Raw genomic sequence first — 22,367 nt, forward strand, 5'->3', positions numbered from 1 at the left:
CGGGAATGGAGCCGGGAGTGGAGCCGGGAATGGAGCCGGGAAAGGCGACGGGAATGGAGCCGGGAGTGGCGACGGGAATGGAGCCGGGAGTGGAGCCGGGAATGGAGCAGGGAATGGAGCCGGGAATGGGACTGGGAATGGAGCCGGGAATGGCGACGGGAATGGAGCAGGGAATGGAGCCGGGAATGGAGCAGGGAATGGAGCCGGGAATGGAGCCGGGAATGGGACTGGGAATGGAGCCGGGAATGGAGCCGGTAATGGAGCAGGGAATGGAGCAGGGAATGGAGCCAGGAATGGAGCCGGGAATGGAGCCTGGAATGGAGCCGGGAATGGAGCAGGGAATGGAACCGGGAATGGAGCCGGGAATGGAGCAGGGAATGGAGCAGGGAATGGAGCTGGGAATGGAGCAGGGAATGGAGCCGGGAATGGAGCCGGGAATGGAGCCGGGAATGGAGCCTGGAATGGGACTGGGAATTGCACCGGGAATGGAGCTGGGAATGGAGCCGGGAATGGGACCGGGAATGGAGCTGGGAATGGCACAGGGAATGGCACTGGGAATGGAGCCGGGAATGGAGCTTTGAATGGCACAGGGAATGGAGCTGGGAATGGCACAGGGAATGGAGCTGGGAATGGAGCCGGGAATGGAGCTGGGAATGGAGCCAGGAATGGAGCCGGGAATGGAGCAGGGAATGGAGCCGGGAATGGAGCCGGGGATGGAGCCAGGAATGGAGCCGGGAATGGAGCAGGGAATGGAGCCGGGAATGGAGCCGGGGATGGAGCCGGGAATGGGACTGGGAATGGAGCCGGGAATGGAGCCAGGAATGGAGCCGGGGATGGAGCCGGGACTCGCCACGCCACGTATGCCCGGAGCTCGTGGGTGACAGCCTGGCATCCCTGAAATTCGACTTCCAGTGTGCTTTGGGTCAGGCCCACAAAAGCTTGAGACTTCATGGGATTTAGGACTAGGTCTAAATACCTAAACCCCTGTTCTTTTCCCAAGGATATTAACATTTTGTTTGCAGTCAGTTACTGTATAAAGGCAAAAAAAAAGGTATATAAATACCCATAAGTATGTATATTAGATATAGATAATGCATATGTAATGTAAATAAGAGGTATGTAAATGTATACAAAGGGTACCTCACTAAATAGTCTTGCTTTATGTTATAAATACTAGATTGGCAATACTGCAGTAAAATATTATTCGTCTTTTTGGTCACATTTCATACAGTTATGTGTAGTTCTATTTTTTGACCACTGATACATATTTTCCCTTCCAGAAATATACCAATAAAACCACCTCTTCTGTTTTCACTTTTCTGTTCTTCTGTGTAGTTATGTTCCAGTCACAGTTCTGAGTCAGCAGAATACCATCACTTAGATGGGTGCAGCAGTCCTCCTTATTAACCAAAGGCAATTTATTTTATGTATTTTATTTAGAATTGTGTTTTTTAATACTTTTTTTTCTTTCTTTCAAAATTTAGGTGGAGAACAGACCAAAGTATTATGGAAGAGAGTAAGTGTTTTTCTCTTTTAAGTATCTGTTGGGTATATCCCTAAGTTGTTACTCTAGGACTAAAAAAAAAAGGCCAGTGGAGGTCTAATACAATATTTTATTTTACCTTTCACTTCAGCTGGAAGCCAGATACTATGAAAGCCTAATGATATAGCTCTGTTACAGTCCATTACTGCTGGTCACAATCCTTGGATTATGCTTTTGTGTGAGCCTGCATGTTTATTTTGCTTCTCTCAGGAGAGTTTTGGGCAGAAAGTGTTGTCTGGGGTGTTCCTTCCTTTTATTTTAGTCATTGTTCAAATGTGCTTCTGCACTGGCCTGGTAAGGAGAGAAGCACCTTGTCTCTCTCACTGCCTTTCTGTGTATGTTCCTTTCACCACCCTGCTGAGTTCTGGAAGTATGTGTATAGTGCTGCTTGTGTAAGTGCTGCTCTCCCTGCTAAAGTTATGGGGTCCAAAATACCCAAAGAAGAGGTGTATTTTTCTTTGAAGGAAAATAACAAACCACTAGAGTGTAAATCCTTTGTGCTCAGGAGTCTTTTTGCCGATAAATAACCAGGAAGGGGCTGTGCTGTGCATTAGCATGGAGGTCTGGGCAGGTGAAGTTGAAAAGCACAGCCACTGCAGCAGCCACCCAGCCTTGGCATTTGGCCTTTACTAAAGTAATATGCTGAGACCCCAGCCCTTATCACTAGCTGAATTGCTTAGATCCCATGTTCTATTTTTTATTCCATTCCAGACACGCCATCTGTGTTTAATGATCCTTTTCTACCATCAGAAACCTCAAGAGCCAGTAGCTTTGCTCCTAATAACTGAAGTTTCATTTTTTAAATATTACCTTTGCCAATGAGGAATCCAGATGTAGCCACTAGAGTACAACAGAGCTGAAGACAGCAGCTAGTTGAGTACCACATCTTACTTCCTACAGCAGGACTTGTAAAACAATTGCTGCAGTCTTATCCAGGAACATGCCTGGGTTTGTGGAGCAGCACAGCTGACAGGAACTGTAAGACATCACCTTAGTGAACCTGTCCAGGCAAGATCACCTTAGTTATTACCATTCAGAAAGGAGATTTCAGAAGTACTGAGGTAGTCCCATAAAAGCAGTTGACTCAGTACTCAGTAGTACTTGGAAAGAGAAACATGAATTTCTAGGGAAAGAAACTGAAAAAGCCATCATAACATTACTATACAAATCTGTGATGTGGCTGCATTTTAAGTAGTGCAGGTGTTTCTGGTCCCTCTCTACCTTCTCCTCCTCCATCCTTTTCCCAAAGGTTATGAGAGAAGGGGAAGGTACTGTGAGGGGCAGCGATGGTGGAGCAAAGGGATGCAGCTCCTGCCACAGGAGCACAGGTCACCTCAGGAGCACAGGTCACCTCAGTGCTGCCCAAGAAGGGCACGTGCACAGTGCCTTTTTCAAGTTTGTTGCCAGAGGCAGCTGCAGAGGCCAAAAGCACCAAGATCTGAAAGGGTTTACAAGTGAGATTCTCAAATCTGTGACGGGTAAGGTCACAAGTGATCAGACAGGGTTGTCTCTAAAGCAGTGATGGATAGACAGGGATGAGAAGTGAAAGAAATATGTCACTGCTTCCTGCACTCTTGCTGTAAGCATTTCTTGTCGGCTGCTGTCAGAAGCAGGCATTAGTTCAGGGGATCTTGTACCACATACAAGCTTTTTTCATGCTTTTATAAAAATGTACTAAAAATATCCATAAGAAAGCCCAGATTACCCAGTGCTTACCACCCATGGTTAAAGAAATTTCACAGGTGCCCCAGGTATCACATCCAAGTGATTTCTTAAATTGATCACAGATATTTTGTCTTAATATCTAACCTAAAGTCTGCTGCATTTTGTGGGGAATAGCTTATGCTTATAATTTTTTTCTCCAATTATGAGTTTATTGGTAAAATCATGTTTAAGTAATGTCATTTAGAGGATGCTTGTCCCCCACCTGTACAGAGGGAAAAGATGAATCAATTCACACTACTTTTAATACAAAGTCACTCTGGAAAGGTCATCTGAACCTAGTATTTTCAACATGTATTAGTTGTGAAAAAGACAATGTAAAGAGAATGGAACAATTGCCTTTACATCCAATGCGTTTTTTCTCTTTCACTACCAAGCCAGAGGCAGTGTTAGGAATGTGCCACTTCATATGTAGTGTCAGAAAAGAGAAAATGCTGAAGGCCAGTAGATTTTAGTGCCTTTTTTTAGACAGCAGCAAAAATAGAAACTTTCAAAACCTCTGAAGAGACCCTCAGAGACTTATCAGCTAGCAAAATGTGCGTAGGAGTTAAGACTCAAATTGCTGTCAAGACTGAATTTGTACCTATGGAGAGATCACTGCTAAATATTGGTTTTCATAAGGTTAATTGTGCATCCTAGGCCCTCTTTCTTTCTTAAAATAGCAGTGACAAAAGAATCAGAGAAGTATTGCTTTTTTCCAGCACTGAATGAGGAGCTCCTTGACATGAGGAAAACAATGTTTTTCTCAAGACTTCTCTGTACCTTCTTCTACTTTAATATATGCAGAATAGAATTTTGAATAGTTTTTCCATTTTTGTCTCTGTTTTACTTACAAATTTGAGGAAGCAATATAATATTAAAATAAAGCAAATTGATAATAAGAAGACCTATGATTTTAATTGTACTTAAATGTTTATGTATATAAATACATATCTTTAAATAGCTGCCTATTTAAATATAATAATTTTTTTTTTTTAAAATGCCTTTTTGCCTAGTTTTCAATTCTGTTGTAAGACCACTAGAAGGGAAACAAGGAGGAGGAGCATAGACTGGTAAAAGAGAAAAGTTATGAAAGGATAGGGCACTTACAGAAAATAATCCTTGGGTCCAGCTGAGTTTATCCTGACTGAAAACACATTTACAGTGTAGATGTTGTGTCTATGCTGAACCTCTCCATCCTGCTCCTTGGATGCTAACCTGATGGCTTAGACCACGGTGCTCAAAAGTGCTGAAGTTTTCAAACGTTTTCTGGGGTGGAGGAGGATGTTTTTCTGGTTGGATTATTCTATAAGTCACTGAAATATCTCCCCTCAGGTTTCACGGGATCATTTCTCGGGAGCAAGCAGATGAAATACTTGCTGGTGTAGAAGGAGCGTATATTCTTAGAGAAAGCCAGCGGCAACCTGGCTGCTACACCCTTGCTCTCAGGTAAATGCTGGTTTAATAGAGGCCTATAGTTCAAATGTAGATGTGCTTAATGGAGGGGATTTTATTGGTCTCTTTTGAGTGAAGTCTGTCTCCACTGTTACTCTGTGCAATACCAGAGTCATTTTACACCCTTGTGTCAGCAGTTTGACTGTCATGGTACTGCAGCAACCCAGTGTCTCCTTCACTGATTAGGAAGTCCTTTTTCAGAAGCAGTGCCCATTTTCAGATTTATTTTTTTTTTACCTAGAGTTAAATTTTATAAAGATGGATACTCTCCTGCAAGACTCTATAAAAGGTGTGAGTGAATACAGAACAGGAACACATCCCAGTAGAGGACCCAGCCAAGCTGTCCTCCGAGCTCAGTGTTGCGTACAAACAACAACAACTATCTGTGATAATAACCCCAAATAAAGCTGGAAAATTATGACATGCAGAAGCTGAAAACTGGCAGTTTTCTTCCCCAGTAGGAACTCGAGTTTTATGTAGAAATATATTGTGAAGTATGAAGCATTGTGAAGCTACTGCTCAAAGAAGTAAGAGTCTGCTATTCAACTGAATGAAAAATTCAGTGGGAACCCAAGCTCCAAGCTCACTGCTCCTCACAGGTGCCTTTCCTGGTTTAGCTGTGTCATTCAAACCCTGCCCACTCAGGTCTTAATGGCACTGTGTTTTAGTGGCAAGGGGACAAGTTATTCAATTGGGTTTTGATGAAACGAACTCCTTGGCAATATTTTGCAATTTTTATAGCATTTTTACTCCTGTGAGATATACACAAACTAAAAGTCTGCATTTTTACCCTTCTGCTGTTAAGACACAAAGAAAAATCCTTTGAGGAGTTTACCCCAAGTAGCTGTGATACAGTGCTGAAATCATGCTTAGAATTTGTATTGATGTGCAGATGGTAAAGCTGGAAAAGCTGGTGAGTCATGCCAACTAAAAAGTGGTGTAAATTAAAACCAATTTGTGTCAGCTGAAAAAGAACAAACACAATTTTTTAGGGTTTTGGAGGAGATTTCAAAATGAAGAATAATAAAAAAATAAAGGATAAGAATTATGGCAAAATGCCTATTGTTTTGATGAAACAACATGTTTTCTAAATCCATCTGCATAATTATTTGTAGAATCAAAAACAGAATTTAATTGTAAATTGGGATTATGTATGAAAAATGTGGGCAAAGAATAAGAGGCCATGTGATTTGAAGTCCCAACAGAATTTGCAAAGACATGCAGTTTTGATGCAATATAAGGACCATTTAATACAATATTGCTTCTTTCAATGCTTTAATCAGTGATGGGATTCCAACTTCAGTGTCACAAACTGAATGTGCTACTACAGCACTTGGATTATTAACATATTTAAAAAATCCCAATAGATCATACCTGTGGTAAATAGGGCTAGAGTTTTCCCATATAACTTTGGATATTTAATGGGGCCCTGAATTAGGAGCTTGGCCTCCCTGGCTTCCTAACAGAGTGTGATTCAGGCTCTTAGGATTTTGATTACTTGGTAGATGTCCATCTCTTTGTTGACTGTAAATATGCCCATATGTGGTTAAGCACTGACTTTCTGCACCTCAAAAATGCCTCAGGAAAGAAGAGCCTCCAACACAGTCTGAATTCTCTCTCTCTCTTCTCTCCCTCTGTTTTTTTTCTGGTGTTTGCAGATTTGGTAACCAGACCTTAAACTACAGGTTGTTCTATGATGGGAAGCACTTCGTTGGGGAGAAAAGATTTGAATCAATCCATGATCTGGTTACAGATGGCTTGATAACACTGTATATAGAAACAAAGGCTTCTGAATATATTTCCAAAATGACAACAAACCCCATATATGAGCACATTGGATACGCCACTTTGCTTAGAGAAAAAGTGTCCCGGAGGCTGAGCAGAACAAAAAATGAGTCAAGAAAAGCAAGCGTAACCAGTGAAGAAAATACTCCAGTTGAAAAGGTAAGTATTCAGTTTAAAATTTTTGTAATTAATACCAGTCTTTCTGTCAAACCTGAGAAGAAAAAGTTTTGTCAAAAGACCTGTTTTCATTTTCCTGTACTTTAGTAAGTATTGGTATCCCACTGCAAAGTTTACATCCTGTTAATACAACCTTGGCTCCCAGCTAATATTTGACTGGAGCTTCTGAGGACAGCTTTCTAATAAGTACCAAATGCAAATGTTTTCAGCATGTAAATATATGGATATATACCATTTACCTTGGGAGCTGAATCTGAAATTGGTCACAGGTTATGTTTGTCCATGTATATACTCAAGCATTTTCCACAGTAGGGTTATGAGTCTGGTTCCCACTGACCCTTCACCACAGCTCAAGTTTGTTATCTTTCTGTACATAGCTCAAAGCTCCTCTTCTCTAAAAAGCTTTGGTGGATGGGTCTCAAATTGGGATATTGTGTGTTTTCTTTCCTTCTCATGGATCTGAAATTGGGATGTTGTCTGTTTACCTCCATTTCTTCTTGCTCTTCTCATTTGAAGTGGGCTTTGCTTGATCTCATCTTGTGCACTCGTATCCCCAGAGCGCTGTATGGACTAAGACATAGATGATGATAAACTGAGAACTTTGTGCAGTTAGCAGCCATCTGAAGGTGTAAAATAAGAAATTATTTTACATATGAGAAACAGCCTTGTAAGCAGTGACATGTGGATATTTTCATTTCCCAGGTGGTATGACAGCAAGAGCTGTCAAACAAAACTTTGTTTTTGAGTCTGGTCCTTGTGCTGAATTGACTTACTGACATTTGTTAAGCATACTTCTGCAGTGTGACTGTTGATTGTAGTGTTCAGTGCTGGCCAGCTAGTTGGGAACTAGAGCCAGTTTTTATTTGGGAAGCAGAGAGTGAATTTGCTGTCATACAGTCATGACGAGTATGAAAGGGATCAGTTTTTTATGTGTATCCTCGTATCTCTGGGGCATTTCTAGCAGAATTATCTGTTGGGTTCACATATCTGCACTGGCTGAGTATTTACTGGTTTGGATTTCTCAGTAATAATAATTGCTTGAGTAACTGACCTGACATGTAAACCTATTCATCCTCTATAACAAATTAATTGCATTGACAATGACATTTTTTAGGGAAGGGATACTGATGCAGGGAAGGCCTTTGGAGAATGGCACAACAGCAAGTCCTCCATTCACATTTTATTTCAAAATTAATCCACTGGTGATGGTAGCTTTTGGTTCAACTGAATGGTGGTGTAATATCCAAGAGGAGTAGATGCCATTGAGACATCCAATGCTCGTTCTGTTGTTTCCTGTGATTGGACACTGGGTGATTTTGAATGCTGTAATATGTGTAAGAAAGGGAATTTTTACTTCATTTGAGGCACAATAAGATGTAGACACAGTGCAGTGTGACAATTTTTTTGGTGTAGATGTTTCTGTGAAAGTGAGGTAATGGTCCAGAGGGTGTTCTGGACTTGGATCATTACTGGGGTGATTGTAAATATTATTACATGCATACAGTGTAATAAAGTAATCATGGCAATTGAAAACCATGCTACATTCTCTAGGAAATCAGAAGAATTTGATTTGTGCAAGGAAAAATAGTTCAAAATTGTGTTTGGTTTTACTTACAGTTTTTGTAGTTGAGGAGCAAGTCTTGTTATTCTCAAAAGTGCTCTCAAAGGCCTCAGAGGGGTTTGCCCTAATACCAAATATTCCGTACCAGATTGTGTTTTCTGTTGTGCTTACAGCTGGATGTCATTCTTCAGGCTGGGCAGCTTTGAGTAGGCATTGTAAAAACAGTTTTAGACCAACAGAAGTCAAACCATTGCTGAAGGGACCCTGGCCTCTCTTCTTCACCATCACCTTTTTATTGACGTTCAGTTTTGTTCAGCTGCACAATAGGTGACACTAGCAAACAGCTCCAGATTAAAACTGACTCAGCCAGGATAAAAAATAAGTGAATTTTCTGCCACATCTGCTGTCCGATCCACCTCATATAAGTGGAAATGCAGCACAAGACTCTCCCCCGATAAGAGCTCAAAAAATTATTGTATTGGCTTAATGTGAGAGGAGTACTGCTTTCTTAGTTCCAGGTACCTGCGCTTGCAAATGTTTGGAAGCTGATGTAATGCACTGGCAATAGCGAAAACACACACCTCTGGACCTCATTAATGATTGTATTAGGTCTTCTTTTGTATTGCTGCTGAATGAAATTTAAGTGTTTTGGAGGATTATTTGTCTCTGAGACAGTTCATGATGTGAAAGACAGGTCCTTGGCCTACAAGGACTTGTGCTCATCTAGATTTCTGTACGTGCAGGCAGGAGCAGCCTGCAAGGCTGGGCTCTGTGGCTGTGCTGTCATGTAAAAATAGCTGGCTTCAGCTAAGCAACTACACTGTTGGCAAGCCTCTCTGCCTTCCTCCCACAGAGGGGAAAAGCAGAAGGAGGAATACCAGCTGTTTCTAACATATTTTTCTTGCCAGGAAGAGTAGGAGCAATCACAGCTATAAGAGGAGTGGGGATAAATAGGCAAGGGGATCTGCTCAGGCTGAAGACCTGATGTAGCAGCTGAAGCCTTGATGTTGGTGATTAGGACTCTCACTGGGCTTTTCTACCAGTACCAGTAGTTTTCCATCATCTCATGCAAATCTGTGGGGAAAAAAAAAGAAAAGATTACATCAACTAAAATATTAGCAACTACAAAAAAAAAGCTCACAAAAGTCTCTATGGTGAAGCCTACCATGGCTGCTTTTGATTCAAATGCTTCTGGGGGAAGCCATGAGAGTTTTGGTAGCAGAGACTCGGGGGTCATCTTCCATTTTGTTACCCACAGAAGCCTCAGATAAAGTATGGACTGAGCTTTGGAATAAACTGGTGACTTATTGATCATTTGCCAGTACTAACAAATGAGGATAAAATAGGATAAAAGGAATTTTGTATAAAAAGTTTTTTATATAAACTCCTGAAGTCCTCTAAAATAGAAGAATATTATGGAGAAGTGATTGGTTTGGTGAGAGTTCTATCAGATGTTTTGTTTGAGGCTGATATGTCTCGTACAGAATTTTAGACAAAGGCCATGGTTTGCCCACAAATCACAACCTTCACCCACTTCAGTAACTCCAGAAAATTTCAGACCTCTAGAAATAAATTAATGAATATTCAGTATGACAATTCAGCAAAGTAAATTCTTTGCTGAATATGTGAAAAATCATTCATGTTTTTTTTCCTCTGGCCAACTGAACAGGTAAAATGTTGAAAAATAAGATTATTGAGCTGGTTTATTTGAAAGTGCTGCCTAGAGCATTTTGAATGATCCAGAAGTGATGGGGGAAGCCATACATGCAGGGCAGAAGCTTCCATCATTTCTCAAGAGGAGGATGAGAATTCAGTGCTCCAAGGTTAAGCACCAGTACTCTTCTAAGAAATTAGGCTCTTTACAAGCAAGATTTTGTTTCATACTGAAACTAATTCCAGAGTGTGAAAGTGCAGCTGCAGGCATTTGTCTCCTCAGTGGGTTTGTTAACACCATCCAGGGAATCTGCTCATTCTGTCACCTCCCACGATGACAACGGGGATTATTCAATGTCTCAGTCACTCCGGTGCCACCGCGTCCGTGGGGTGGGTGGGAGGGCAGAGGGGGGCAGGAGGAGCCAGCACTCAGATGAGATGTCTTGGTACTGCCTGGGGTACTTGTCTATTCCCATAATGATACTTTCTTTGAGGTTGTAATCAGTGGAGTCATGCCCATTCCAGAAAGGGGATGTGATAATTGGGCTGGATTAAGCTGTTGTTGTTCATGCTTTTTTTATCCAACATTCTTTATATCCGGCCTAAGAAAATATTTATGCCCTAAGATACTTAATGCTGGTGTTTCATCCTTCAATTCAAGCAGTTATTTCTGCTTGATTTTGAAGATGTGCTTGATTTGTAGACACAAATTGTAAATTTTAGCCTGAATAGTTTAACAGTTCTTTATTCTGAAAGGAACCACAATGATTTTTAGGAATGAAGTGTTATGGGAGAACAGCATGCTGCAGAGTCTTTCTTAGCAGTATAGGCAATTGTCGTTTTATCCAGGTTCAACAAAGATTTTGGATTGAGAAGAGAGTGTTTTGTGCAAAGAAAATTTGATGATCACACGTTGTCTGCTTAGAGTTGTGATTTAAGCTTGGGCAAGTTGTGATTGCCTGCTTTATGTTTGCTCTGCCTATGGAATGCTGTACTTGGGGCAAATGAACACATACTAGAAGATGTAGGGCAGATAAGTACCTGGTACTGGTGCACCCTGTAATTAATTGCCAGTAGTTCAAGTTAATGGTGAATGTAGGAGAAGTGTAACCTGCTGTAAGCAATTAATCTTCACATATAGGAGTGAAAAAAATTGCAGTAATCTGTCAGTAAAATATGTAGTTCTGAAACATTTATTGCTATTGTGTTTTCCTGCAAATGCTGCCCTTACTGAGTCAGCAGTCTTTGTGCCACAGACAGAGAAAATAATACTCCTTTTAATCCTACCTCAGCAAGTGTAATTTGGAAAATATATTTGAGGAATTGAAATGTTGGAAGTAAATACAAGCTGTAGTTTCATGAATGCTCTGATCAGGTAAAAGCTGTCACAGTTGCTGATGGAAAAGCCATCCTACTCTTGCACTTTCATTCCCACTCCTGTGACCTGCTCTGTGCACTACTGCAACTTGGGTGAGACCTGGATGCTGTGACACAGTGCCCTGTGTCAGACAAAGGCTCTGCCCCACAACTTATTTCTCTGCTACGCTGGTCAGATGAGAAGAGCAGGCTGGAGTTAAAGAAAACCCTTGGCAGCATTTGAGCTTAAAGTGTTTGCAGAAAGGGTGGTCTTGATGTATCTGAAAGAGGACAAACTGTTGGTAAGTGCAGTAAAGATTAAGGAAGGCTTTTTCCAGTGCCAGGTCTCTGCTTACTTGGGTCCTGGCAAAGCTCCCATCAACTTCTCTCCTAGTAGGATCTGGCTCAGTCAGTTCAAACATACCGGTTGTACATGAAATATGAGTTTGCATGGAGCCTGGGCTGGAGTGCTTGTTCTGCTCTCTGGCTGCAGGTACATGCCAGAAGCAGCATGAGGCATTTAGCAGTGACGGTGTGTACAGAACGGTGCAGAGTTTGAGCTAAACCAGGAGCGAGCCGTTCCTAGAGTCGTCATTTAACAGTGGGACAGTGCAGAAAACTCTGTGTTGCTGTTTGACATGGTAACTTCTCTATATCTGTTTTGGTGGAACTCATAACTAGACATTGAAGTGCAAATGACAGAGCCCACAGTTAACACTGCAGCCAGAACTAAAAAGCTGAAATGATTAGCATATTATGAAGGCTGGGAGGCTGTAAATTTCCTCGGCAGAAAATCCCACACAAGTAATAGACAGATAAGAAAACTATCCTGTTAAGGCAAAGGTGACAGAAAAGGAATAACTTTGCTAGAAGTTGATATTACTGTCCTCATTAGTCATGCTGCTCACACACAGTTTGCCACAGAAGAAAATGCAAGACTTCCAGGAAAGACTATTTTCTAACATCCCTTAACTGGAGATGTAATCTGGTTATGGAACTAAATTTTTAGGGGCACTGCTGTTTTTCTTACATCAAAATTGTACAAGAGGCAGTCAATTTTAAGACAACCTATGGTTTGATTCAATTTTTGTAGGTATTTGACACTTCTACATTGTTATTCACACCACGTCCCTTTCTGAAGGCTTTTTAGCCTCATCTTAAAACTCCATTTTTGTCTCTTCATTGAATTTTCTACAGGTACTGCTATTAGCCAACAATAAAGAAATCTTTTCAGTCTTTCATTTATTCATTATTCTCCCCATTCTGCAGCTCCTCTAAACCTCTAATGGTCCTATTACAGGCTGCTAGATAGTGTTTAATTCTCTGCTGGGATGTCTATGCAGATGGTGAGCATTTCCTTCCACAGGAGGGCTGCAGGGTACTGTGCTGCCCCAGCAGCAGATCCTGGGGTTAAGAAGGCAGTGAGCAGAAACATCTGTTCCTGCAGACTCTGGGCTGGAAAGGCACTGATAATTTGATATGGTGTATTTTACATTGCCTTCAACTCCCTTCTTTTTGCAACATGCTCGGTCAGAAAAAATGGAAATGCTCAGTTCTACACGGATGTTAACAACACACCATTGTCTTTTATTAGGGGTTACAGTCACACTCCTGTATGCATGGCCACAGAATCCACAAGGTAATTCTCCTTGGCAGTACTGATTTTTCCCAGAGGGTGCTCAGACACCACACTGATAAAAGGCAACATAAATCCTGTACACAAAGGTGGCCTTTATCTGCAGGGTTAAGTAATACATGCAGTGATAGAAGGTGTGTGGCATTTTTGCTGCTAGAAGCAACAAACTAATACATCAAAATGACTTTGGGAGTAATGAATTCCTTTCATCAGTCACTCAGGCTTGTCCTGCAAGAGTAGTATTCTACACACAGGTTACCACATGTACATACTTAATTGTAGCGTGCCTTGACATGAGTACTTAACTACATAGATTACTCTCTTCTTTAAATAACTGTTAGCAGTTCAGGAGTGATCCCATCCAGGATACTCTTTGGTATCATAGCACAAGAAGGAGGGTTTTTTTATTAATACAGTAGGTCTACCAGCATATATATTTTAATAAATTTGTATTTCAAATGGCAAACAGCATCATACCAAAAATATATTCAGCTGATCGTTTTCTTTAGCCCTTCAGTGTTGGCATTCTTTTGTATTTTCCTGCTGTGTGTCTGCAGCTTTCTGTTTTAGTGCATCATAAATATAAAATAGGCACTATATAAGAAATAAAAATAAGAAAGCTACTAAAGTAAAATTGTGGAAAGTGTTTCTTTCAATTCCTTCCCTCTGGCTGGCTCTGTTTAGGCACAGGAAAATGGACAGTGTTATGCAGTTGACTGTGGAACTCCTAACTACTACCTAATATTTAGCCTGATTAAACAATGATTTTTGAAAGGAATAATTTTTATCAGTTATAACAGGTGTGGAAATTGAGGGAATCAAGAGAAAGAGAGGCTCCATAGCAATGTGTTTGCTTACATTGCTGCCCTGAACTGTTAACATCTCTCCAGGTTCCTGGTTTGTGTTATGTTATTACCGTCAGCTTAGAATTCATTACTTTTGCCTTAAGCAGAATAAGTAATATGATTATGCCTGAAGAGAGCTTGTAAGTTGGAGACAATACTGATTTACACAAATGACATGATGCAATGGATATAATCTGATCCAAATTCTACTGAATTAAGGGGAAGACCCCCAAGGATTTCAGCCAGTCTTGGAGCAGTTCAGGGCATTGCTAAGCATATGGAGAAAAGGTAAATACCAAGTTTGCTACCACCACTGTGTTTTCCAATCCAGTGTTTTTGAAAGACAGCCAAATGGAAGCAATGTGAACAGCTCAACTAGGTTGAAATTTTCTCAGATGAGACTTTTGGTTTTGTACTAAAAATTATTCAATACACCAGAAGTGCTTATAGTACTCCTAAGGCAAATACCACTTGTCTCTTCAAGTACAGTACTGTGTATCTGCAGGTAGGCTCTACTGAATTCATAAATTAATCCTTTTCTCTTGGGTATGTTCCTTTTATGATCTTATTAATAATTCTACTAAAGCTAAATGTTTGTTGCATTAAAATGATGCATAGTTTGATGTACAAAAAATAAAAGCTTATATAAGGGTTTATTATCTTGGCTTTTATACTCTTTACAGAGTTTGATGGCATTAAATTCATATAAACAAACTTCCATAGGGATTGGGATGGAGCCTTCAGCATAAACATTTCATTTGTCTAGCCACTGGAAAATGAAAAGGCACTTTTTAAGTAAAAATCTATACTTGATCATCTTGGATGAATCTTGAGACACTGTGTAGGGATAGAAACTAAAATTTTACAAGCACCTTTAAACTGCCATGTTTTGATGTTGGAAGACAAGTGTTTAACTTCTTAAATATAAGAGAGAAATTCATTTCTGGTAGTGGAGGACTTGGAATTAGTGTCAAAAAGAGAGTATTTAAGTTGTGAGCAGTATTTTTCCATTATATTTTGATTAGAAAGTAAGTATTTTAAGTGATGTGCATGTCTAGGTCATACATTGGCTTGTCTAATTACAAGGGAAAAAATAACCTGTTCCTCTGTGTTCATGCTGAGTATGACAAAAAATTATAGGACTGAAACACAGTGAGAGCATTGCAGGTTAACTATTAAGAGAGGAAAAAAATAATGAAATGCTGGGTTAGAGTACCTGAGGGGGTTACAAAATCTCCCTCATTAGAAGGCATAGAAACATATTAGAAAACATCTAGCAGAAATGGCACAGATAGCACAGATACCTGAGGCAGGCAGGAGAAAATCATCTCACAGTACCTTCTAGTCCTATTTCTGTGTGGTTTTCTCAAAATATGTTATCTAATCTCTGATTAATCCTGGCTAGATGAAGACAATGTACTAAAGTAGCTAAGGATGGGTTATTTGATTCCTCCCCCTGGGCTGAGGGGACATTTAGCCTTCAGAATTGCCACTGCACTAGTGAGATACCAACTTCAGCCACAATCCTGGTGTCCAAGGCTTTTTCGTCTGGTCTCTCACCACAGAGACAGGTTAGCAGCCTGCACTACATCCTGCAGCTGGGATACTGGGAATCCAGGTGCAGGTATCTCCCTTGGGGCTGGGTCAGATGCAGACAGTTGGGCACAGTCTCAGTTAACAGAGCTTGGTGGCACTGCCAGGCAGGAGAGGGCAGCAGCCTGGGCAGGAGGACAGCTGGTAGTGCCCACAGTGAGGCACGTGCTGTTGACTGTTCTCTGCTGAAGTTGGACTACAACGTTTGGGAACCTGTTATAAAAACTGCTCATATTTGGAAAAGAGGACGCTGTGGAGTGACAAGTACAAATGGTTACAGTAGGCTCTTCCTTTTAATGCATTCTCAGCCCTGGAGACCGGTGGGACTGTGCACAGTCATCAGCATGGGTTATAAAGAAGGAATGCTGCCAGTTAGACTTGATTGCCTTTTTGATAGATTTACAAAAGTACTGAGTGAAAAGAATGCAGCAGATGCAGAATAATTGGATTTTTAGTAAAGTAGTACAATCTCTCATGAAACTGCACTCTTGACATTAATTCAAATTTGGTTGGCTCATGAACGTGGTTACATGGACCAAAAATAGGTAGAGGAATTTCAAGCAAAGAACAGAGATAGACAGCAACTTGATGAGCTGGAGGAAAGTGCCTGATGAAGTACTGTAGGAACTGGAGTTTCATTTAAGATTTTAATTGATCTGGAAAAAGTGCAAACAAGACATTACTGAAAACACAGGACAGTGTGCTATGATGTCACGTAGTATAGGAATTTAATCCCTAGGAACATAATGAGCATCCATGAGAGAAACATCAAGAGAATCTCAATTAGAATTTTTAAGAGAAGAATTTGGCTGGTTTTAAGTGCATAGAGAGGATCCAAGCCACATACAAGCAGTAGCTCTACTTTGAGGGGGGTTGTTTGCATTTAAGTCAGGTGAGTCATTAGGCAGTATTAGGCAGGAGCTGGAGGTGACAAAAGAGAAGATTGCCATGGCTTCAAGAGAAATTGCCTTCACTGCTTTTGAAGATGTTATACTTTGAAAACATCTTTCCCTGATTTTCTGCTGGTTCCATCCATCAAAACAGTACCTATAGCTTTGGTGACTCATCCACTTTTGGCAAGCTCTAAGCCAGAAATAGTGCTTCACCTTCCCAGAATAATTCTGCCCAGGAGCTTTAGGCAGGGAGATGTGGGAAGTCTGGGCCAGGTGTCATTTGGCCCGTGGTGCAAGGCAGCTCTTCCGAAGTCTGTCAGGCTTTGTTGGGACCTTGACATCAGTGATGACACTCTGAGGTCAGTTTTCAGTGCCTTCTGCATTGCTCATGGCAGTCTGAGCTGCAGGATCCTCAAAAAAGAATGGGCTGGGAGTGTGTCTTAGCAGAGTTTCTCAGGAGCAAAACAGAAGCTGAGGCAGGGCTTTTTGTGGGGAAGAAAGGGGGCAAATCTGGAGATGGTGTTTCCAGATAATTCTGCCTAGACTCTATACAACCTCGACTTGCATGGAACAGCTTGGGAGGAATCAATCAAGATGATTTATGAATGAAATTGTCACAATTAAACACTAGGTGGCATGTTTACTTAAGAGTTTCTGGGGACTGAATTAGGGTATCTTGCACTGCTGACACCCGTTCGTGCTCGTGAGTGGTTTCATGGGAATATGACCACCTGATGCCTTTTCTTGAGAACAAGCATTCATCTTGTTATTAAAAACATTGGCACATCAACACCATTGCTTACTTCAGCCTCACAGTCTTTAGCTTCTGCAAGTCACTTTTGTTTTAAAACAGATTGTGAAATGCAGTGCTGTAAGGAGTAGGTGTGTACATGGAGATGGTCCTACAGAAGGGTCCAATCTCAGAGGACTTATGTAAATAGTGACAGGGGTTAATATGCAAGGACATCATATGATTTACTTGTTTTACTTATCTGGAAAGATAATGTGGGAATATATAATGCATTTAAAAAATCAAATGAAGAAAATATTTATTCTTACGTGAACAAAAAGCACAGCTTTTGATTTCAGAGCTGTGATTTTAAACTAATGGCATCCAATGGTTAGGGCTAAGTACTTATTGGCAGAAAATAGGCTTTTATTCTGCATATCTGCATGACACATTTTACATCAGCCAGGCTGCAGTTTTAATGTATGCTGCTGCTTCTGTGTTGGTGAAAGAATAAATGCAGCTATCTTCTGTTGTGGGGAAAAAAAAAAACCCACCTTTTCACAAGTCATCCTTGAGAAAGGCCAGGGCCACAGTCATCACCAGGGCAGAGCACTTAGCCTCCACCAAAAAAACCCTGTTCAGTATATCTGCTCTAAGTTGACAATTAGATCCTTTGGACTAACTGCAGATACTGTGAAGATAAGCTTTGTTGATGCAGGAGATATCCATATGACTGATTGCACAGGTTTTTGCAGCTCTCCCTGGAAGGGAGTTGTAGGTGCCCCACCAGCCAAAATTGGGGGATTAATCCCGTTGTCTGCCAGTCTGCTGTGCCATAACTCCTGTGAGGACCTGAGTTGACAGAACTGGTTTTGGCTCTGGAGTGTGAGCTCGTACAAACAAGGTTGGCCATAAAAAAAGGGATCTAAATGTTTGGAGGTGTGCTCATTATGCCAGTGCTGAGGAGTGGAAAACAGAATTTGCCACAGGAACAAGATTTTGGGTGTAGATTCTCTCTTTGCTTGATACTTGGTGTGCTCTGGACATGCCTGGTGTTGGAATTAGGTGATCTTTAAGTCCTTTCCAACACAAGCCATTCTATGATTCTGTGATTATATGATTTTAACAGCTTGAATTAGGACATCAAAACTGTGTCCATCTGTCCTCTGGCATCCAGAGTGTCTTTGTATTCACAAAGATGAATTTATGTCTGTTTCCATTTTCAGTAGTTCTGGTGCCCACATTCTGTAAGGGGGCTTATGTCTGGTTTTTTTGCAGGCCTCAGGAAAATACTAATAGAGCAGCACATAGTTTGGACAGTGAGCAGCTGTCCTGCATGTCCATGGCTGGATCCCTGATTGGTGCCAGGCTGCATTCATAAAACTGTGTTTGCAACCTAACTACATAGAGAGACACCCGGAAAACTGTTTCAAATAAATTAACTCTATTTCTTTAAATATTTTAGGAAGTAGAGAAAAAATATTTTCCCTTTATTTCTCTCTTCCCCTTCCTTTAATTTGATCAATCCAATCAGTGGACTTTCCTAAATCCATCTGGTCTATAATGCATTGCCGAAATTGAAGCCAAGTGAATTTGCAGACAGAGCTTAAGGCACTTCCAGAATGGCTGAAATTGAAGTATACTGCCAGAGATTGGACTAAAGAGAGCATTTTCAAGGACACTATTCACCTGATTTGGTTTTTCATAGACCTCAAAGTACTAGGAATTAAGAGAAAAGTCTGGATTGTGGTTTCTTTGCGGGCTGGCAGAATCCCAGTTGAACAGAGTCAAGTCATCATGTGATATAACTTGTTTTTTTATGAGACACTGCATTCACTGCAGGATTCATCTAACTTCCACACGTGGAAATTCCACTTTGTGGGGAATTTTTCCATTTGTGGTTTTTTAATGAGCTCTCAATTCCATGGCTTGTTTCCTTCTCCACATGCGAGCAGTGTACAAGCTCTGTATCATGCACCAATAGACACCGAATTTCATGAGAAAATACAAAACTTTATCCAACTTCCTTTGTTCTATTTCTCACTAAATTTGACGTTGCAGATACAAAAAAAAAAAAAAAAAAGAAAAAGGTAGTTAGGGTACCTGTAGTGTTTATTGCCTATTTTTCTTTTAAAACATGAGCACAAGTACCTGAGTAAGGGTAAGAATCATGACACTAATAAGAAAGAGGAGATTAAAAATTTCAGCAATCAGCAGGCTTTCTGACTACATGTAAATTGGCTTAACAACTGTGAAGGTTTGCACTCTAACACCACCACCTACTTTTATCTTGTCAGGTGCTGCTAAGAATAATTTAGTATTTTGAATAGTTCTGTGTTTAGAGATGTGTGCAAGAATGCAGAGAAAGTACTTGGATATTTACTATTCCAATAAACAAGTGAAAAAATAAGTTAATTCAGTTTTTGATAGCACTTCCAATCTAATATAACATTATCAGAGCCAATTGAGAAAATTACATATTCCTATTAATTTTTTATATTTTTTCCTTCTGTAAAAATTTAGCAGATAAATTTGTGCATAGAAAATGAATCTTGATATTCTCAGCTTCATATGACTTTAAAAAACACAAGTTCTGCATCATCCTTGAGGAAAAAACAAACTATACAGTAGAATTCAGTAACAGTATAACTGAGTATTTATTGCAACAAGGAAGAAGTATTTTTCACAAGGCTTAAAAAAGAGCCAGGGGAGTGGGGGGATATGGGAGGAATTTTTGTATGTATTGTTTGTATCCCTGAAGAAGAGAAATTGGGAAATAGGAAACGGTTCTATAATAGCTCATACGGGACCATGAAGCATGTTGGATTAACCATGCACCATAAGTAATACTAGTTTATCTTGTCATTAATTTGTTATATTCACAATTCACTGTATTCCAAGATGTTATCCATGGCCTTTTGGGGCATAATTACATTTTTCACTTGATCTGTAATTTAGTATCTGGAACAAGAGACAAAAGGTTATTTGGAATCAGACCTGACAGCCAGGAGGCTGAAGTGCTGACATTTGTCTGCCTCTGACAGGTCTATGCCTCATGTTTTGTCTATGCATGTGTTTGTGATATATTTAAAAAACAATAAACTTAGTAAAAAGGATTCTCAGCCCACACATAGGTGCAGGCAAAATACACAGTAATGAGCGTTATTATCTGTTTTATTTTCAGCAGTATGTCTTTTTTTGCGGGGGTGCTGGCGGTTTTATGGTGTGCTTTCTCTGAACCTGGAGAAAGTAGCTGTCACACAGAGCGTCAGAGGATGCTTTTCTCCTTCCCTCACCAGTGCACATTCTGTTGAACTTGAACCCATATTACTGAGCTGGTTGTCTGCCTTGCCATTTTTACACAGCCCAATTGGTCCGCTGGTGGATCTCTGTACTGGAAACCTGTTGTGTTGTGGTTGGCATTTGCTAGCCAGATGATGGGAAGTTCTTCACTGTCTGCCCTTCACCTCTGTATGTAGCCATGAATTAATGTCTGTATCTCAGCAGCTGGTGAGATCACTCCTCATGGCTTCCACTAAGATCTCATCTCCACTGCTATTGCACAAGAGCCTTTACATGTGGATGCTTTCTTTGATTCACAGAAAGGAAAGCAGGGAAGCAAAGATGCACAAACAGTGGCTTTAGGACAGAAGTGCAGATCTGCCTTGTTTAAGAGTGATGTGTCACTGGCTATGGTAATTAATGGTCTCTTGATGGTTTATTTGGAATAGTAATGTTGATGCACAAGGTATTTTGTATACATAAAAGCTTGCAGCAGTCAGTCTGTAGAGGAGGGTGTGTGGTGGGGGGGATGTTAAGGAGGCACACGTGTGCTAGTGGAGCTGTCACTAAAGGTCAGGGTTGTACCCAATCATGTCTCCATGACAAGCCAAGACCAAGACTATTTTGGCATTGTACTCAGGGCCAGTGAGGTGTTGCTGCCAAAGACTGTGATAAATCCCAACAGAAAAGTACAGCTTCCAGCAGATTTTCTTTTAATTAACATCTCTTTATTGATCTCAGTGGCAAACACAGAAAAGACAGCTATTGTGAAGAAACTAGGGAGCCATGAGAGACAGAAACAATAGCAGAAATGGCATAAAAGGCTTTGAAAAAACTGCTTACTGTTCTCAGTCATCAGCCTTTTTCCTTGAATGTTCTTCTGTGGCACAATGCCAAAGTCAAAACATTTTGCCTTAATTACACTTTTTTAGATGTCTTGATAATTCAGACTTCTGGGTGTAAAAACTGCAGAATTTTTAATACATCTCTATAGGTAAGTGTAAAACAAATACAGAAGAGATAGTGCTACAGATTTCATCAGGTTTAGTTGCCAAATCCTGAATTTCCAAATTCCCCTGACTTTAATAAATCTTCCCTCAGATAAATAGGCAAGCATGTGATTTGCATCTGAACATAGCAGCACAGGGATGTGGTGAGTCTTTGGCTGTGGACAGTGAGATGGGAGCAAAGGTTTGAATGTAGCAGCTTTTGCTTCTTAGTTCATCCCTTGGTTCTATAGGTCCACTACTTCAGTTTTTCAACTCAGAGTAAAATTTCACATTGTGTGCTTAGGAGAGACTTAGTAAATAGAGTGTTCTTTTTTCCAGTTAAACATTTTGCAGCTTCCACATCTATGACTTTGCTGAGGCCTCATGGGTGTTTCTCCGGTAATGGTGCTTTGAGCTTTACCTTCCTTAGCTTTGGGCTCTTCTGTTCAGTCTAATTACTTGCTTTTATAGGGCTTTACTTTTTTCTTCTCAAAATCAAGCTTGAGAACTTTTGGTGGTGTAATAAAGGAGTCCAGGGAACTTGTTCTGACACACGAAATTGTCCAAGCCAGAAGCTGGGGAGAGTGATTTTGAAACACATTCTGTAAAAAAGTTAAAACCATGGATGTGGCTAGATTCCACACCTTTTGAAGGAGACACTTCAAAACAAGGAGCTATTGTTGAATCTGAAGATGTGGTCTATATATGTCCCACAGCAGTAATCAATTTTTCCTCTGTTTTACGTTTTGTTTAAAATACAAGTGCCGTGCTGTCACTTCAGAAGAAATTCTGCTGCTCTGTTCAGAGAGATAGGCAATAAAATTGAACATTGTCTTCCAATACTGCAGTCACCTTGGGCTATGCTTCAGCCTCTTCCACCAGGAAAGAGAGACAGGAGAGGCAGTGACTGGTAACTGCACCATCTGCACTCCTGAGCTGGTGGGCAACAGGAATATGAAACCACTGGGTTTTTAAAAATCCCCATGCACCAGCTTCTACAAAGATTCAACACCAGTTTGCCCCAGGATACCAGGCATTGAGTTATTGCCATTGCCACCCTTCTGAAGGGGAAACTCCAGCAGTAGGCCACTGCTGATAGAAGAAGAAATTCAGGTGTCTGGACCTTGGGAAGAGGCAGCACCAAGCTCTGATGTACTTGTCCCATCCT

At 40.7% G+C, this 22,367-nt stretch overlaps 1 protein-coding gene across 2 annotated transcripts in view; it reads left to right on the forward strand.

Moving 5' to 3' along the window:
• Positions 1 to 22,367, forward strand: part of CHN2 (chimerin 2) — a 156,888-nt gene that overhangs the window by 85,736 nt on the left and 48,785 nt on the right. For both annotated transcript variants that reach the window (XM_015618786.3, XM_015618785.2), the window contains exons 4-6: positions 1,485 to 1,516; positions 4,580 to 4,693; positions 6,358 to 6,643. In XM_015618786.3, the coding sequence (XP_015474272.1) occupies positions 1,485 to 1,516; positions 4,580 to 4,693; positions 6,358 to 6,643 (432 nt within the window). The remainder of the gene's footprint in view (positions 1 to 1,484; positions 1,517 to 4,579; positions 4,694 to 6,357; positions 6,644 to 22,367) is intronic.

Source organism: Parus major, chromosome 2 (genome assembly GCF_001522545.3).
Source record: "Parus major isolate Abel chromosome 2, Parus_major1.1, whole genome shotgun sequence".
NCBI lineage: Eukaryota > Metazoa > Chordata > Aves > Passeriformes > Paridae > Parus > Parus major.